This window comes from Eriocheir sinensis, chromosome 42 (assembly GCF_024679095.1).
Source record: "Eriocheir sinensis breed Jianghai 21 chromosome 42, ASM2467909v1, whole genome shotgun sequence".
NCBI lineage: Eukaryota > Metazoa > Arthropoda > Malacostraca > Decapoda > Varunidae > Eriocheir > Eriocheir sinensis.
In genome coordinates this window covers 1,585,698-1,601,775 of record NC_066550.1, presented here as the reverse complement: position 1 = coordinate 1,601,775, position 16,078 = coordinate 1,585,698, and the positions used below count along the sequence as shown (strand labels likewise).

Here is a 16,078-nt window from a genome sequence, read left to right as displayed (position 1 = left end):
GTGGAGAGCAGAGCTTGGGGAAAGAGACCAAACAAGACACACTACTTTGAGCCCCTTGCCACAGGTCTAAGGGGCAGCGATAAGTGTGTTAGATGAGACTTAATAGGTATAAGGGAACAGAAATAGGTGAGGAGGCTGAGAGAGGTATTAGTGGAGGGTAGTTTGGGGGAAAAGACCAAACAAGACACACTACTTTATACAACAAGCAGGTAAACACACAGGCACACAAAGAGGTGACAGAAATAGGTGAGGAGGCCTAAAGATATCAGTGCAGGGCGGAGGTAGGGAAAAAAGACCAAACTAGACTTACTGTAGCTACCACACATTTTTTTATTTTTGTAAACCCACAAGACCACTGCCTCAACCCCACCCCCCAAAAAGACCACACAAGACCACTGCCTCACCCCCACCCCCCAAAAAGACCACACAAGACCTCTGCCTCAACCCCACCCCCAAAAGACCACACAAGACCACTGCCTCACCCCACCCCCAAAGACCACACAAGACCACTGCCTCAACCCCACCCCCAAGAAGACCACACAAGACCACTGCCTCACCCCCCCCCCCCCAAAAGACCACACAAGAACACTGCCTCAACCCCACCCCCAAAAGACTACACAAGACCACTGCCTCACCCCACCCCCAAAAAGACCACACAAGACCACTGCCTCACCCCACCCCCCAAAAAGACCACACAAGACCACTGCCTCACCCCACCCCCCAAAAGACCACACCAGACCACTGCCTCACCCCACCCCCAAAAGACCACACAAGACCACTGCCTCACCCCCACCCCCAAAAAGACCCCACAAGACCACTGCCTCACCCCCAACCCCCTAAAAGACCACACAAGACCACTGCCTCACCCCCACCTCCCAAAAAGACCACACAAGACCACTGCCTCACCCCACCCCTCATAAAGACCACACAAGACCACTGCCTCACCCCACCCCCAAAAAGACCACACAAGACCACTGCCTCACCCCACCCCCAAAAAGACCACACAAGACCACTGCCTCACCCCCACCCCCCAAAAAGACTACACAAGACCACTGCCTCACCCCCACCCCTCATAAAGACCACACAAGACCACTGCCACACCCCCATCCCCCAAAAAGACCACACAAGACCACTGCCTCACCCCCACCCCCAAAAAGATAGAAAATTACATCACAAAATAGCCCACACAAGACCACTGCCTCACCGTCCAAAATTGACAGAGAACAGGTAAATAAAATGGAAAAGACACACCCACAAAACTACAGCTTCCCCTAAAAAGAATCAATAGAGAATAAGTAGAGAATATATATAAAAAAATACAAAACTGCTACTCCCAGAAAGAGAACAAGGGTCACATTCTCAAACACTTCAGCGCCCGAGCACACGTATCTGGCAAGGCTGTCATGGGAGTTTTGGGCATTTCCAGGGGTAGTTTTATGACCCTGGTGGTAGTTTGCTCTGTACTGTGAACCTAAGAAAACACTCTCTACTACTACTACTACTACTACTACTCTCCTTTTCAGTCTTTGTGAATTAGTTGATGTGAGGGTGTGATTTCCAGGGGTAGTTTTATGACCCTGGTGGTAGTTTGCTCTGTACCGTGAACCAAAGAAAACACTCTCTACTACTACTACTACTACTCTCCTTTTCAGTCTTTGTGAATTAGTTGATGTGAGGGGTGGAAGGAAGCATCTGAGAACACCAACCTAAGTAATAGACAGAATCAATGCATGAGAAAGAATAAGTAGAGGACAGACACTGGGCCAACACACAGACAAACATTTACGCACCGTACAAATGTGCTCCCTGACGTCGGAGTGTACCTTCTGGTGGACGAGGAGGCGCTGCTGGGTGCACGTCTTGTAGGTGTGGCAGATCCCGCAGCTCAGGAGGTCATGTCCAGCGTGATCCTTGCAGAGGTGAAGCTGACCCACCGACCACAGCAAAACACACACACAGGTTCATTACGCGACACAAAACTGGTCATGAAAAAAAACAAAAAAAAAAAGCATCAATCCCAAGTTACAAAGGGTTAAGAATTAGTCACATTATATTTTTCAAGACATTTCTCTTTCACGATACTCCAAGACAAATTCACCTTCACCTCCTTACCTTATCACACCTGAAGCCACACTGGGAGCAGGAGAAGCCCCTCTCGCCGCCCTTCCCGCCCCCGCCTCCGTGGCACTCCCTATGGGCCTCAGATTGGCCTCCGAGGAAAACTTGTAGTACTTGCAGGTGGACAGAGAACTCCTGGTGGGGGAGGAAACGAGTGGTCTGAGTTACCTGGGATTGTTAAAAGGGAAAGATAAATAGGGGGAACAAAAGAGACTGAACAGTAGGGAAAGAAGAAGAATTAGAAGCAAGAAAAAAACAAACAAGAAGCAAGAAGTAAAGTTGCTATTATTCTATATAAGGAAGGAGTGGTTTGAGTTACCTGAGATTATTTGTGAGGGAAAGATAAAGAGGGAGAATGAGAGACTAAACAGCAAGATAAGATAGGGAACCAGAAACAAGAATTAAAGGTAAAGTAAAGGTTGAGTTACTATTACCTATAACGGTGGTGTGAGGTACCGAGACTGTTTGTAAGGAAAGGTAAATAAGGGGAATGAGGAGGCTGCACAGTAAGTAAGGAAGGAACCAGAAACAAGGAACAACAAACAAGAAATGAAAGAAACAGTAAAGGTAAAACAAACAATATTTAAGGAGTATTCTGAGGTACCTGAGACTGTTTGTAAGGGAAAGGTAAATAAGGGGAATGAGGAGGCTGCACAGTAAGTAAGGAAGGGAACCAGAAACAAGGAACAACAAACAAGAAATGAAAGAAACAGTAAAGGTAAAACAAACAATATTTAAGGAGTATTCTGAGGTACCCGAGACTGTTTGTAAGGGAAAGGTAAATAAGGGGGAATGAGGGAGGCTGCACAGTAAGTAAGGAAGGGAACCAGAAACAAGGAACAACAAACAAGAAATGAAAGAAACAGTAAAGGTAAAACAAACAATATTTAAGGAGTATTCTGAGGTACCCGAGACTGTTTGTAAGGGAAAGGTAAATAAGGGGGAATGAGGGAGGCTGCACAGTAAGTAAGGAAGGGAACCAGAAACAAGGAACAACAAACAAGAAATGAAAGAAACAGTAAAGGTAAAACAAACAATATTTAAGGAGTATTCTGAGGTACCCGAGATCATTGGTAAGGGAAAGGTAAAACAAGGGGAATGAGAGAGGTTGAATAGTAAGGAAAGGAAGGGAACCAGAAACAGGGATTAAAAGGGAAGTAAAGGTAAAGTTACGACTATTACTGCAACTACAACCATTACTACTACTACTACTACTACTACTACTACTACTACTACTACTAGCAAGGATTAAATGGGGTCATAAATTCTACACTAAGTGGGTGAAATACTGGAATGGGTTAAGAGGTGCTGAGGAAACTTTTCACATCTTTCCTCCTTTCTCTAATCTCAATACTACTGTTACTTCCTCTACCAACACTACTACTACTACTACTACTACTACTACTGCTACTACTACCACTCCTACTCAGCCCCTTCCCACACCCCTAAGGGACCTACTTGTGCTTCTTCTCCACCTCCACGGAACACACAGGTTTTGGCCGTTGTTTCTGCAGCCAAAACTGTTCCTGCAGAGCCCTCGGAGTCCTCACCTTCCTCTTGCCCTCCACCTCCTCTCCTCCACCTCCACCTGGACCTGTAGTCTCTTCCTGTGAGTGGGCAATGAAGGGAAAGCAAGGTGAGCAGAAGAATATAGGGATGACATAGAACAAAGTGTAGTGTGGGCATTTTTCATAAAGATTTGATAGGAAAGTGTGCATAGCTAGGAACAGGAAGGTAAGAAAAAATGAATAAGGACTAAAAAATGAAGTCGAGGGAAGTGAAGGGAAAGCAAGGGAGGGAGGGAGTGATACAAGGAGAATAGAGAAAAGGAGAGGACTGGAATGAGCTAAGGAGAGAATTCAAGGATGAGGAAAAGGAGGCCAAAGAGAAGAAGGAGGGAAGGAAGGAAGGAAGGAAGGAAGGAAGAAGGATAAGAAACAAAAGAGCATGGAAAGGGGAAGACATTAACAGTAAGGCACAACCCTGGGATTTAAATAGCTCGATAAACAAAGGGGTCTTATAACAACAGAGAAACAGGGCCGGAATGAAGGCGACTGAATGGCAGGAGAAACAGAGGACTGAGCTGCACTTATAGACAGACACACAAGAAAGATGACAGAAAAAGGACGCACAAGAATTTGGAGATGACAGAAGAAGGAGGCACAAAAGAAGAGAAGGAAAGAAGGGATGGAGAAAGGGCATGAAGAGGAGGGAAAAAATGAAGAGGGCAGTGGACACAAGAGGACTTTTATGAGTAAGATGGGTGAAGAGTAAGAGAGGGAGAGAGCAGTGCCATAAAGTGAAAAGGAAACACTGAAAATAGTTAAAAGTAAAAACAAACTCCACACAGACACAAGAGCAGGTAAGGCACACACTAACGACACTGACCTGGCCAGGTGAGCGTGCCTTCCTGTGGCCCATGAGTGTGCCGGGCTGGGGCGGGTACTTCACCTGGCTGCCCCGGGGGGTGTGCTGCCCCGGACCACCCCCCCGTGGCCTCCTGCTGGGGTGCTCCTGTAGGGTGAAGGGGCGAAGGGAAATAAAATGAGGGGTGGAGCAGAATGTGAGGGAGGAAGAGGAACAAAAGGGGCATGAAGGAGAATAATGGGAGGGAGAAGAAGAGGGGATCAATATGGGGGGTGGAGCAGAATGTGAGGGAGGAAGAGGAACAAAAGGGGCATGAAGGAGAATAATGGGAGGGAGAAGAAGAGGGGATCAATATGGGGGGTGGAGCAGAAGGTCAGTTTTATATTTCTTTGTTACAGGAAGGGAGGCAGCTCAAGGCGACATAAATAAGGCTAAACAAAACACTGCCCACTGGAGGAAATTACATATAAAATTGAATGAAGCCTAAATGTCAGCGATAAATTTCCCTTTTTTGTAGTGTGGAAGGATGAAAGGAAAGAGGTGACCTAACTAAGATGAATGGGAAATAGTGACACAAGACTGAGGGAAGGGAGGAGGTGATAAACGGAGACAGGAATGAAGATGGAAGGAAAGGCAGAGGCATGGAGGGACATAAGAGAACAGAGATAAATGGGAACAGTGGATGGAAGTGGATATTAGAGGAAAAGGTGGGAAGGGAGGAACTGATAAAAGGAGCAAGAAGGAAAGTGAGAAGAGATGGGAGGAGAGGAATGGAGCGAGAGAAGAGCCTCACCTTACTTATATGTTCCTTGCACTCCCTCGGGCCCAGGAAGTCCTCGGAGCAGAACCCACACCAATGGATGCTGATCTCCCCTGTTGGGACACAAAGGATCAGTTACCCTTACATGACCTTAGAAGACCTCAAGTGACCTTACACCATAACCAACTCATCTTGAACTCAATTGGATATTTTGTTGATGTTAGATGACCTTAAATACTTCCTTTACTTTCTTTTATGTGTAAGGAATAAGAGAAAAATGTAAAGACTTTGAAAAATTAAAACTTGAAAATTAATCTCAAAAAATCTTGCACACCACCAGCTTACTTAAATTTGTTTATTGTGGAAGAAATAAGAAAAAATATGGTCTTCCAGAAATAAAAGCTTAGCCTGAATATTATATTATACTAGAATGCATGCATGTACGAGTCAGGTTATCTTACTGAAACTTAATATCAAGATGAATAGTTAAAGCAAAAATTAGACCAAAGTTAAACAAGTCAGAGCATGTATAAAGAAGTAAAGCTTTAATTCAGTCCTGCAAATATTTCCTTCTATAGGTACACATACACAAGGATACTATAAAATCATCATCATTTCGTTTAATGTCCGTTTTCACTCTTCCTGAGCGGTTGGACGCTTTATGGCTCTCCTCCATTCTACTCTGTCTTCTGCTTGATGCTCATCCAATCCCAGCAATGCCAAGTCTTCCTGTATACACCTTCTCCACGTTTTCCTAGGTCTACCAACTGGCCTCCTTCCTTCTACCTCTAAATTCTCCACAACTCCCAACACTGTATCCTCACCTGCTCTCTTTACATGTCCAAACCATCAGAGTCTTTCCTTCTGAGCACTGTTTCCAGGTCCTCTACTCCACATCTGTTAGCTACATCTGCACTGGACACCCTGTCCTGCCACCTGATCCCCGCCATATACCTCAGCATTCTGCAATCACTTGCTCTCAATACCTCCATCAATTTTAGAGTTAGCCCATGTTTCTGCTCCATACAACATAACTGATCTAATACACGATTGGCACAACCCTGCTCTGCTCTTTAAGGGGATGCTGTGATTCACAAGTAGACCAGCCACCTCCCTCCACTTTAACCACGCTGCCGCCACTCTCGCTCTCACTGTCCTCTCCACTCCTGCCTCACAGTCCAGAACATCTCCCAAACAACAGAAATGTTCTACCTCATCTGGCTTTCCTCCATTCACCTCTAGTTCATCCCTCTCAGTTTCTTGGCCTTGCTGTCTCCTTACACAAGCTGGGCATGTAAAATTCTGCTCTCCTCTTACATTTCTGAGGCCTGAGCATCTAAGGTGGCACCACTGCCTGCAACATGTGCACAAGACAGAATTAACACCTCCTCCTTCCCACAGCATCCACATGGATATTTCCCTCATTTAATCTTTTCTCTTGCTTCTTTTCCAGTCACCATGTAGCCTACTTTTTTTTACATAGTAATTTTCAAACCTCTCTCCTCCATTCCTTCCTTCCATTTATTAAACTTTTCTTTCACTTCTTCTGCCGTCTCTGCATTTACTACCAAGTCATCTGCAGACAGCAGCTCCCATGGTGCCTCTCCTTGCTTCCCTTGTTGCCTCCTCCATTACTGTTATAAACAAGAGCGGGCTAAGGGCAGATCCATGGTGAACCCCCACTCCAATTTTGAACTCATCTGATGTTCCCACCACTGTTTTCATCCTCTATTTTCTACCTTCACATAGTCCCATCACCGATTCGACCAATCTTTCTGGTACTCTTTGCCTTCTCAATGCCCATCTTAGAATTTCCCTTGGTACTCTGTCAAATGCCTTCTCTAGATCTACAAAAACATGATACAATCTCCTCCTCTGCTCCATAAACCTTTCCTGAAGCCCTCTCATAGTATATATTGCTTCACTTGTTTATCTCCCAGGGCAAAAGCCAAACTGACATTTAGCAATTCTTATTATCCTTCTCAGCCTCTTCTCCAGGACTTTTTCATATACCTTCATGCCATGCTCCAGTAACCTTATCCCCCTAGAGTTACCACATTTCAAAGCATCTCCTTTCCCTTTAAAAATGGGTATAGTGCAGCTTCCTTTCCAAGCTTTTGGTAAACGCGAAAAAGTGTTGGTTTGTGAGAAATATGGAGACAGGTGTCCAGTGTTGCTTTACACAAACAAATAAAAAGCTAGTACTTACATAGAATTACATAGAAAATCAGACCACACAGACCCCATGGTCCAGACTAGGTGGTCTGTCCTTAAACCTAAGTGATTCTACATTAATCATTGGGCATCGAAAAATTAAATAAATCAAAAATTCATCATGAGGTGTTTTATTACGTCCCACTGCCACTCAGCGAGCGATGATGGTGGAATCTTTACATAAATGACTCGGCCTGAGGGAACCTTAAGATGGCGGCTGCGGGCTGCAGGATTCCTACCAGGCTAGTACAGAGAAAGCCAGTCCAGTTATATTAGAGATCAGAGGTTAGATCCCTGAACCCCAACCCCAGCATTTTGTACTTGTTCTTTACAATGTGTCTATAATATATACATTCTAAGCTTAGCAGCTGTAAGGCCAAATACACTGTTTATTATTGCTATGAATGCTCAGCCACACTTGACCAATAAGCCCCGCCACAACAGCCAGCCCAGGACAGTCACCAAAAGATCAGACCTTTCACAGGACCCACCAACCACATGCAGCCTAGGTTGGAAAGTGAATAATAGATCATGCTGTCACATTTGTTCCAATAAATGATTATTTTCTGCTCTCTGTGCACCACACAGCCCTCTACCACCACCACAACAAACACTTGCGCTCCCCCACACAGCAGAACTGAATCAGCACTGAGCCTCAGCAGGGGAAGTGGACCTTCATGTGCTGGGCAATCTCACCCTTAGTCATGAAACGTTTTCCACAAACATCGCACTTGAACCCTTTATGACCAGAGTGTCTGAAGATGTGACTGTTCAATACACTCTTCAGTTTGAATCTTTTTCCACAAACTTCACACTCATGGTTTCTTTCACCAGTGTGTGTAAGGGTGTGTGTGTTGAGGTTACTCTTCTGACTGAAACATTTCCCACAAACTTCACACTCATGATTTCTTTCACCAGTGTGTGTAAGGGTGTGTGTGTTGAGGGTACTCTTCCGACTGAAACATTTCCCACAAACTTCACACTCATGATTTCTTTCACCAGTGTGTGTAAGGGTGTGTGTGTTGAGGGTACTCTTCCGACTGAAACATTTACCACAAACTTCACACTCATGATTTCCTTCACCAGTGTGTGTAAGGGTGTGTGTGTTGAGGGCACTCTTCCGACTGAAACATTTCCCACAAACTTCACACTCATGATTTCTTTCACCAGTGTGTGTAAGGGTGTGTGTGTTGAGGGTACTCTTCCGACTGAAACATTTCCCACAAACTTCACACTCATGATTTCTTTCACCAGTGTGTGTAAGGGTGTGTGTTGAGGTTACTCTTCTGACTGAAACATTTCCCACAAACTTCACACTCATGATTTCTTTCACCAGTGTGTGTAAGGGTGTGTGTGTTGAGGGTACTCTTCCGACTGAAACATTTCCCACAAACTTCACACTCATGATTTCCTTCACCAGTGTGTGTAAGGGTGTGTGTGTTGAGGGTAATCTTCTGCCTGAAACATTTCCCACAAACTTCACACTCATGATTTCTTTCACCAGTGTGTGTAAGGGTGTGTGTGTTGAGGGCACTCTTCTGCCTGAAACATTTCCCACAAACTTCACACTCATGATTTCCTTCACCAGTGTGTGTAAGGGTGTGTGTTGAGGGCACTCTTCTGCCTGAAACATTTCCCAAACTTCACACTCCTGTTTTCCTTCACCAGTGTGTGTAAGGGTGTGTGTGTTGAGGGCACTCTTCAGACTGAAACATTTCCCACAAACTTCACACTCATGATTTCTTTCACCAGTGTGTGTAAGAGTGTGTCTGTTGAGGGTACTCTTCTGACTGAAACATTTCCCACAAACTTCACACTCGTGATTTCCTTCACCAGTGTGTGTAAGGGTGTGTGTGTTGAGGGCACTCTTCTGACTGAAACATTTCCCACAAACTTCACACTCGTGATTTCCTTCACCAGTGTGTGTAAGGGTGTGTGTTGAGGGCACTCTTCTGCCTGAAACATTTCCCACAAACTTCACACTCATGATTTCCTTCACCAGTGTGTGTAAGTGTGTGATGTTTGGGGTTACTCTTATTACTAAACCTTTTGCCACACTCACGGCTTTCATGAGGTCTTACACCAGAGTGTGTGGGTGTATTTGTTGAGGTCATCCTTCCCTGCATGTCTTTTCCCACACACTTGGCTGTGGCTAGTAAACTTGCTCTCACTCTCAGATCTTCTCACACTTCTGAAATTCAAACTTCCCCCTTTGTGGATGAGATGCCAGCAGTAGCGGCTGTTGTTGTTGGTGGTGGTGGTGTTTCTCATCACTCCTGAACCTCACACCAGTAGCAGTCTGCTCCTGCTGCTCCCAGCCACTCCAGCTGCTGCCCCGCCTTGCAGCCTCCACTGCAACACTACTCCAGGTGGGAGGAGTCGGCTGGTCTTGCAGGAACCTCAGAGATGCTGGAGCAGGCGGTGGCAAGGCTCCTACAGAGCCACACTCAGGGACCAATCCAGCAGGCAAGGCGCAGGATGCACCAAGGAGTCCTGAAGTCAGCGGCAGCGAGTACGGAGGAGGCGCTGAGCACAGCACCTGTCCCACGGCCTCACTCAACACCAGCACCAGTGGTGGCCGCCGGGACACAAAGTCGTGTGCTGCAAAAGAAATTGTCCGGTAAGGGAACTGAAGTTGGTGGGAGGGAGCGGGGCGGTGGTGGGTGCCCCCAAGGCAAGCCCCAGGCCGCCGGGTGGGGCTAATGGTGCGGGTTGATGATATCGCCGGCCTTAATTATTGACGAGTACTACACTTTTTTTCCTGATAGGTTTTGATACGCTTGGAATCATTCTGGCTATTGATTATTCTTGGGAATGACTACTCTAGAATGAGGATGGGGGGATAAAAATAACAGTAGTTGGTGTCACGAGAGCTGGCGGGGGTAAGCCTACGGGAGGGACTTGCAGACTTGGTATCATTGCTTTGGTCGTGGTACTGTGCGGTCATTGGCCAAGTCTTAACTTGTTCTGACGTGCATGAAATTAAGGCGGGGTTCCTACTATTCCGTTTTCACGGATCCGTCGACCGTCAGTGACGTCATCAACGGAGCCTGGCCCCGCGGAGCCCGTCCAGAGATGAACTCAAGTTAACTTTTGGGTCCATAACGGCGGTGGTGGGGTGCCAGTCCAGCGATGCTGAATATTCTACATATCATGAAAATATGAAATAGAAGTACTTAGCTACAAAATAACATATACAAGAAGTCGTTGTGGTTATTGCTGTCCATATGTTTGTCAACAAATGATGAGTGATGGACTGACGGAGCGGATCATCCCTGACGGGCGGCCGCTGTTTCGTTGACGTCATTAACGTCGACGGATCCGTCAAGACGGAATAGTGGGAACCCCGCCTAACTTTGTATTCCAACCAAAAACCCTTTATTCTTTCAAGGTTACAGATTGCACTGATATACACTAAGGTAATAATATCTTTAGTGACGAATATGTGCCTTTTGAACTAGCCTAAATAAACCTGAGGCGACATTCATAATAACACTAAGTCGGAACTGCTCGTAAACGGACCATATCCAGCGAACAAAGCTGCAAAGTGTTAGGCTACAGTCTACACACACACAAAAAAGTCCTTTAATAAATCATTTATTGTAAGATTTCTTGGTATATTTTTAGTCATAACGTGTAATGATGCTACACAGTCATAACGTAAACACTGGTCTAAGGCAAGAACCTTCTCCTTCTCTTTCCTTGTGCTATCATTTATCCTGAAATGTATTTCCATTATTTGTGGGTAATAAATAGGCATAAGGAAGAGCGATTATAAGAACAGCTATAATTAGATACCAACAGTGCTGATTTGAAGAGGTAGCAGAGAGCGAGAGACAGTAGGCTATGCCATGGCAAGCGGAATATTCCGCAGGTTAGATCTTGTAAACAACAGCCGATGAGCGGCGCAGAGACTTTGGAGGAAGAATACAAGGAGGGGGCATGACATTACAAAAGTGAAGCCAGCTTGGCTCTGCCCCTTCCCCACCGCGGCCCCCAATTGGGTCCTTCACTGAAATGGACCTGCCAACTGGTGGCCCTGCTGGAGCCGCTGCCAGAGCCAAGCCTGTGGCGTGCTGGGGTCCAGCGAGGCTTGACACTTTTCTGTACCAAACTAGCAAAATATCAGAGTTGTAATGGTCACTATCATGTTAACACCAAAAGTGCTGTACATTATTCATGTCAATGTAATGAACACTGTTGGCAAAATAAGAGCATTCATCGACATATCCTACAACACTCCATCCCGTGGTTGATAGGAAGCATCAGGGCGGCCTCTTGGGTAAATATTTCCGTCATGCAAGAAATGAGAAGCCAAACATGTCTGGCATGGTGTCTTGCTTTCAAAATTTTATAGTACTTGTGGAAGGTAATGTTGAAAATTTGCCACTCAACATTCCTCCGGCTGGCACGCCGCTGCCTCAACACGATGCATTCCTCTGTCCCTCCAATCAGAGCGCGGGAGGTCGTTTACTCTGCTGCTAAACATATCGTACGCTGCCGGCAGCAAGTATTATACTTATCTAATATTTCTAATTGAAATCATAATACATACATCTTTAGCATCTTATAATATTACATTAACAATATGGAACTTTAAAGGAACAACATAGAGCATGTGACGATTGTTCATGTGGTAAAAAATATATTTAAATTTCCTATTTCTTGCATTTACCCGTTTCTTAAATACTTCTACTAAGTCAAGTGTCTCTATACCGAAGCTATCAGAAAAATGTGTCATTTCTATATACAGTAGTCCCTCGCCATATCGCGGTTCACTTATCGCGGTCTCGCGGATTTTTAAATTGTAAATATTTAGTTTCGTATCGCGGATTTTTCGCTATATCGCGGGATTTTGCGGTATAGAGGTATTTTAATATATTTATTATTTTACTTATTTTGCTATAAAAGAAACATTTTCTACCCCCCAAAATTGTAAACAATATAAAAAAGAAAAGAAAATATTAATAAGAACATATTAAAAGAATATTGGATTGAAATAAAATACGTAGCGTACAGCAGATGAGTAAACAAAGACTCGCACGTATGGAAAACGCAGCTACAGCCGCTTCCGCTTGAGCTAGTCTGCCCACGTGTGATCGTACACGGCACAATATTGGCAGATGGATGGGAGGCGACCAATCAGAGCACTGTGTTCTGTATCCTGGGCGCTGATTGGCTCAGCGACTGTAGCATTTGTTGGTTCGTGAGTGGTTAGCTCGAGAACTTGGAAGTGAGGACCCAGACAGGATGAGGCAATGACTACACTTGAACAAGACTCAAGTCCTAAACTTGCTCAACATGATTACTCCAAGCTTATCTAGTTTCGTGGAACTCTTTGCAATGCTGGAATAAACACGTGGAGAGCTGCTGAACCGAACAGCTGATACGCTCTTCTTCTTCTTGTGACCACAACTTACTGACCACACGAGTGACCGACATGTTGGTGAGTTTCTGACTAGAATTTCGATGAGTTTCCCGTGAAATGTAGCCGACTTTGAATCTCTCGAGAAACTAGTGGTTGGGTGACCTTGTTCACACGGGCTGAGGCGAGATTCACAGAGATATGTGTGCTTATATAAACAATATATATAAAATATATATAAAATATATAAATAATAAAATAAATATAAGGTCGCTACTTCGCGGATTTTCGCCTATCGCGGGGGGTTCTGGAACCTAACCCCCGCGATAAACGAGGGATTACTGTAATAGCAACAAACTAGTAAGAATAATTTTTCAAACGTACGCATGTTTATTTTGGAAGTTTCACCAGGGCCACCAGATGGTAGGTAGAGCTCAGTGAAGGACCCAATTCCACCCAAAACATTGTCTGACTGGCTGAACGCGCAACACCCACACACATCAACATTTTGTCTCTATGCCGGCTTGCTCTGGCTTTGGTCGCACCCACAGAGGCAGGGATGGGAGCACAACGTTTCCTCGGTAAGATACAATGATTTCTGTGGCCAAACATAACACAAGAGGCGAGAAAACTGCGCTAGAAAAAGGGCGACACAAAAGAATGCGAAGGATTGCCGAGTAGTAATTTCAAGGAAGTCATCTGTAATAGCATTTCCATGGCTTTTACACACAAACAGATCATATTGCTGGAATGTAGAGGTCTTTGGGTGCTATTAGAAATGCTATGAGCACAAAGTTATTTTCCAAAACATGTGAAACAAGTCCAATTGGAAGGACCAAGTCTCCTCTTCAACCACATATTCTCTCTCTCTCTCTCTCTCTCTCTCTCTCTCTCTCTCTCTCTCTCTCTCTCTCTCTCACACACACACACTTTCTCTAACATTCTCTCATTCTTTCTCACACATCCTCAATCTCTCTCTCTCTCTCTCTCTCAAACACACACTCTCTCTAACATTCTCTCATTCTTTCACACATCCTCAATCTCTCTCTCTCTCTCTCTCTCTCTCTCACTTTCTCTCACATTCTCTCATTCTTTCTCACACTTTCTCTCTCTCTCTCTCTCTCTCTCTCTCTCTCTCACACACTTTCTCTAACATTCTCTCATTCTTTCTCACACATCCTCACATTCTCATTCTCATTCTCTCAACAAACCCGTAACCGTGATCCCGCAAGTACCACCACCTCTATTACCAAGCCTCTAGATAACTTAAAAATCCTTAGTTTCAATGCGCGTAGCCTAAGAAACAAATTTGATGAACTGAGATGTCTTGCTCTAACAGAAAATTTTGACATAATTGCTATAACCGAAACATTTATCGACGCCACAAATATTGATTTAAGTTCCGAATACAACATAGATGGCTACAGACTCTTCAACAAAGATCGTGTAAACCGTAGAGGCGGTGTCGCCCTTTTTGTCAAAAGCTATTTGCAACCCACTGACAAAACACCGAGACAGTAACGTCGAACATTTGTGCGTGCAAGTAAACATTGCAAACGTCAATTTAAATATATCTGTCACCTACAGGCCTCCCGGGCAATCACTCGATGCCGATCTTAAGATGTACAACATTTTAAGGCAGTCACTTAATAACAGCGACTCACTGATATTAGGAGACTTTAACCTCCCCCATATCGACTGGGCGACACTGTCAGGTACAGAAGGCGAGTCACATAGAATGATCAAATTTTTAGAGGAAAATTATCTAAGCCAAATGGTTTCTGAGCCAACTCGACAAAATAACATACTCGACCGTGTTATAACGACCCAAGATAACCTAGTCAGTAATGTCACGGTAGGAGAACACCTCGGTTCTTGCAATCATAAATTAGTGTGCGTCGACATTAGAGCTCAAACATCAGTGACTTAAAATAAAGTAAAGGTGCCCAATTTCAAAAGAACTAACTTCGTAGAAATCCGACAAAAACTAACAGAAATACAACTATCAGATGACGGCAATGTAGAGGAAGCCTGGCTAACCTTTAAAAATCACTTACTCACTCAGCAGAACACATTCGTCCCCTTGTGCAAGAAGCGAAATAACACTAATAAAAGCCCACCTTGGTTTAATAGCGAAATTAAACACTCAGTCAAGGAGAGAAAATTGTCTTACAAGTTAAAGAAAGAACAAAGCACGCCCGAAAACATTAGACTTTATAATGATGCCAGGCGACGAGTAAAAAGATTAGTATGTCAGGCAAAGCGTAGATACGAAGAAAATATTGCAGCCAACTGTAAAAATAATCCAAAATATTTCTTCAGTTACATAAACAACAGAAAGGTGATCAGAAGTGGAATTGGACCTTTAACAAACAGCGACGGTGCACTAGTGACTGACAGCCAACACATTGCAAACCTCTTAAACAATTACTTTTCCTCGGTGTTTAATACTAACAGTCTTCCTCCCTCTACCACCAACACCATTACTAATGTAAATCTCGAGCATGCATTGCCTAATTTTGAAATAACAACCGATGAAGTCCTTAAGGCTCTCCATTCACTTAAAACAAATAAAAGTCCCGGACCCGACAAAGTATATCCTATACTGCTTAAAGAAACAAAGAGCGAAATACTCTCCTCCCTCACAACCGTATTCAATATGTCCTTGCGACAAGGCATCATCCCTTCGGATTGGAAAAAGGCTAACGTGACACCGATTTTTAAGAAAGGAGACAAAAAAATACCAGGTAACTACCGACCCATTAGTCTAACTTCAATTGTAGGTAAGCTACTTGAGAGCATAATTAGAGACAAAATGGTGAGTTACCTCGAAAGCCACTCATTAATTGGGGATTCACAACAAGGCTTCCGTAACAAAAGATCCTGCCTATCAAACCTATTGACCTTTTATAACGACCTTTTCTCAGTTTATGATGTAACCAAATCATTGGACGTAGTCTATCTTGATTTCCAGAAAGCGTTTGATAAAGTCCCACATCATAAACTACTTTACAAATTAAAGCAAATAGGTATTGACGGTCAAGTAAACCAATGGATCACGAATTGGTTGAGCAACAGACAACAAAGAGTGGTGATTGACGGATTTAACTCAGAGTGGGCGCCGGTCACTAGTGGCGTCCCTCAGGGCTCGGTTCTTGGCCCAGTGCTCTTCATGATTTACATCAACGACGTGGTTGTTGGACTCAATACAGTCACCCCCCGCCGTTCGCGGTCTCACCCATCGCGGTTTCGCG

At 44.4% G+C, this 16,078-nt stretch overlaps 2 protein-coding genes across 2 annotated transcripts in view; one reads left to right on the top strand and one right to left on the bottom strand.

Moving 5' to 3' along the window:
• LOC127009806 (uncharacterized) overlaps window positions 1-16,078 on the top strand; it is a 161,584-nt gene that overhangs the window by 22,320 nt on the left and 123,186 nt on the right. The window lies entirely within an intron of this gene.
• Window positions 1-16,078, bottom strand: part of LOC127010188 (uncharacterized) — a 39,113-nt gene that overhangs the window by 3,304 nt on the left and 19,731 nt on the right. Inside the window, exons 2-7 of the mRNA XM_050884064.1 lie at window positions 9,522-10,060; window positions 5,279-5,358; window positions 4,507-4,632; window positions 3,577-3,725; window positions 2,113-2,253; window positions 1,824-1,884 (exon numbers count right to left, since the gene is read on the bottom strand). Of these exons, the coding sequence (XP_050740021.1) occupies window positions 1,824-1,884; window positions 2,113-2,253; window positions 3,577-3,725; window positions 4,507-4,632; window positions 5,279-5,358; window positions 9,522-9,585 (621 nt within the window). The 5' untranslated portion in view covers window positions 9,586-10,060. The remainder of the gene's footprint in view (window positions 1-1,823; window positions 1,885-2,112; window positions 2,254-3,576; window positions 3,726-4,506; window positions 4,633-5,278; window positions 5,359-9,521; window positions 10,061-16,078) is intronic.